General features: G+C 36.7%; 1 protein-coding gene across 1 annotated transcript; it reads left to right on the forward strand.

The window, feature by feature from the left end:
- Nucleotides 1-2,658: 2,658 nt before the first annotated feature.
- On the forward strand, nucleotides 2,659-3,180 carry LOC119990020 (calcium-binding protein KRP1-like). Its single transcript, XM_038835828.1, has one exon. It carries the CDS (start codon nucleotides 2,727-2,729, stop codon nucleotides 3,078-3,080), a length of 354 nt encoding a protein of 117 aa, XP_038691756.1. The 5' UTR covers nucleotides 2,659-2,726; the 3' UTR covers nucleotides 3,081-3,180.
- Nucleotides 3,181-3,511: the final 331 nt, after the last annotated feature.

Raw genomic sequence — 3,511 nt, forward strand, 5'->3', positions numbered from 1 at the left:
CGATTTACCCTCAAAGTTTTATTTCTACGCGTCTTCAATGTGAAAGGAGCTAGACTTTATTTATAAACTACTTGACTGGGTTATGCCAGATCGATGTGAGATTTCAGTCTTAACACTCTCCTGCACTTATGGGTTGGGTTATGTCAAACCCAACAAGTGAACATGTAGAGACATGTTCAACTGGACCAAGACATAGCTATGATACCATCTTGAAATTGTCAACCCAAACACATTGAAGATATTCCACTCTGGACCATGGATCCACATAGATTTGTTTTTCATAAGCCGTCGCCAATGATACTTAGGCCCAAGAAAACGCATCTACAAGAGGTCAGAGGGGCACACCAAACGCAATAAACCCACCTAATGCCCTGGATTTCGAGCTGTAATGAAGGAGATTATTAGAGTAGAGAATCCTTGGTCCCTAGTCAATAGCCTTTCCAAGGCAGTTGGGTTTCCAGGAAATACCTGCAGCATTGATTGATTTTGAATTAAAAAACCCAATAAAGAGAATCTCTTCTTTTTTTTCCATATTCAAAACCATAAAGAATGAATAGACAATGTTATAACCTACAATGCTAAAGACATCATATTTCTCCTAAATATGCCCTCCCATTGCATACTGAGGGAAAATATAGCCACTGCTATATCAATATATGCACTTTTGAGTTTGATAAAATATTTTTGCCTTGAAATGTTAAGTGAGCGGCATTCTTGGACACTCGATAAGACTTTTCTCACAATTATTAGGGAAATATCCAAAGCTACGCACCAACAGGTTAACCAAGATAAAATCCAAGAGCACAATGATATTCAAAACTTCGATGATGCAAGAATATAAGATCATTAAGACAGAGCAATATTTCGCAAGGTCAAGAATCAAACAATTTTTGAGAATACGACATGCCAACTCCGTTGTATGACTAACTCGAATCTGCACACAGATAATTAACTCGAAATACATAGTAAACTCCAGCCAAGTGAGTTCTCCAAGTGGATGACTCTAAAAAAATTTGTTGGACGTGAGAATTGAACATAAGATCTCTTAGCCCGTTCCACTCTAACTGTACAAGTCCATTTACTCCAGCCCAACTATATATACAACCTTCCTTCTAGCCACACTAGCCCACACACACACTTCTATACTGAGCAAATAGCTCACCCATACGTTGACCCAACAATCTCAGGGTGTTAGGGATGACAAAAAATTAGATTCGAGTCGAACAACAACACATGTTTAAGAAATATTTACATGTCCAAACCCTAACTCGGATTGGATTTCGGACGTATTTAATTGACAATACCCGGATTGGTTTAAATCCGGACAAGTAAATCGAACAATAATCTAATACGGGTTAGGGTCCGAACAAGTAAATCGGACAATATTTTCGTGTTAGGACTCGGACCCGGTTTTAAACAGGATAAAATTTTTATGTTTGGACCTAGATTTTGAACGTATCACTGATGTCCAAACTTGATTTAATCTGAGTTGGACAAATTCGATCATCCGAACCAGACGAAATTTTGATAGCCCGTGTGCGTAACACCCGATTGCGTGGGTTTATTGTGGAGTCACGTTATGACCACGTGCTTGAGACTTTAGAGTTCATAATCCATTCACACTGCCTTTCTTCAAAGGCCATTATTTTTGCTTATTTATTTATTGTTGTGGACTAGGCCTTCGGTGTAATGGGTCAAGCCCAAACACATCAGTGTAAGGCACAACAACATCAGTGTAAGGCACAACAACAAATATGTGTCAAGCCCAAACTCATTAATTTAACATTTTAAATTTTAAAATATGGGTTTCAATTTTTCGTACGTCACATATTTCTATTTGACAGGTTTATTTATTCTTGGTAATTTTCTCGTTGGAGTTTTTTTTTTTTAAAAAAAAAATGGGCGAGGGGGATTCGAACCCTGATCACCAGGGTGATACACACTATTCTTACCACTCCAACTAGTGGCTCAGGTGTATTTTTCTCGTTGGAGTTGGGATGCGTAAATATTTGATTTATTATGTAATTCTATTATTACTACTACTCATAAATGAAATAAATTATTTTTAAAAAAAAAATGAGGTTCAACCCTTGATCTTTCGGGTCAGTTGGTTGAATATTCAAAAAGTATTGTCACAGGGCGATGCATGAGTCGATTTTAATAACACTGTATAAGATCAAGTTGGACTGTTGTATCACAAAAGGGTCGAGTCAAGAGAATATTGTTGCACCGGTTATGAAGATAAATGAGAAGTACTGTTGATGATTCGAATCTCCTTGAAAAGAACAAGATACTTGTGTCTCAATCTGTTACGCTTGTATGTAGTATAATGTATTACTTTTCTCTGTAAATTATGCTTCAAGCCAAGCTTGGGAATCTGCTACGTTTGAATGTAGTATAATGTATTACTTTTCTCTGTAAATTATGCTTCAAGCCAAGCTTGGGTGTTTTGATAGGAAGATGCTCTCAACGACCAAACCTAAATTTGGTAACTTCTCATGCAACTTCGAGGAAGGAGTATTTGTTCACATAAGAAAATGCCACGAAGTTTATGAAGCAAACCAACCTCCTTATTTATCTCTATACGTAGCTTCCTTGTCAATCCCATCAGAATCTCATCGTCAAATGTGTTTTTTGTTTCACTTTCCTCCATCTATATAAATAGAAACCCACCTATTCATCTACATTCAAAAAATTTCAATAACTCCCCAATCATTTAACTTGTGATGGAATCAAGAAGGGAAGGAGTGGTGTTTGAGGATTTCTTTCCTACAATGATGGAGAAGTTAGGGGCAGATGGGTTTATAAAGGAGTTGTGCAATGGGTTTCGTCTGTTGATGGATGAAGAGAAGGGAGTGATCACATTTGAGAGCTTGAAGATGAAGTCAGGGTGGTTGGGTTTGAAAGATATGGGTGATGAGGAGGTAATGTGTATGATTAGAGAAGGTGATTTGGATGGAGATGGAGGTTTGGATGAGATGGAGTTCTGTGCCCTTATGTTTAGGTTGAGTCCTGCCTTGATGAGAGATTCGCATGAATTGTTGGCTGAAGCCATTGATATCAGTTTTGAAGAAATGTAGGTTATATTATGATCTATATATGTTCTTGTTGCTCTCTATTGATTTCAATGTAATTCAGTTTCTAGTTTTTAGTGGAATTGCTATCTTCATCTCTTTTTCATCTATTTATCAACTGAATTGTTGGATGAGGGCATTAATATTAATTTTGATGAATATATATATGTATGTATATATGTATGTCACTTGTTCATCATCTTTTGCGGTCCTTAATTAATTTGTTATCCTCTCATAGCTAGGTTGTTAACCCTTGTGCTCATGCGCTATGTTTTGGTTCAACCTACTCTGTTGGCATGGGTGAAAAATTTCTGTGTGTACATGTCTGACGGTTTAAGTTTAGACTCATATAAGATATTTAAAGAAAGGACAAACTTGTTCGATATCGTTCTCAGTTAAAAAAAAAATTAACTTTTTTGCTCTTTGGTGGGTAGTTT

The sequence above is a fragment of the Tripterygium wilfordii genome, chromosome 21 (assembly GCF_013401445.1).
Source record: "Tripterygium wilfordii isolate XIE 37 chromosome 21, ASM1340144v1, whole genome shotgun sequence".
In the NCBI taxonomy this organism is placed as follows: Eukaryota; Viridiplantae; Streptophyta; class Magnoliopsida; order Celastrales; family Celastraceae; genus Tripterygium; species Tripterygium wilfordii.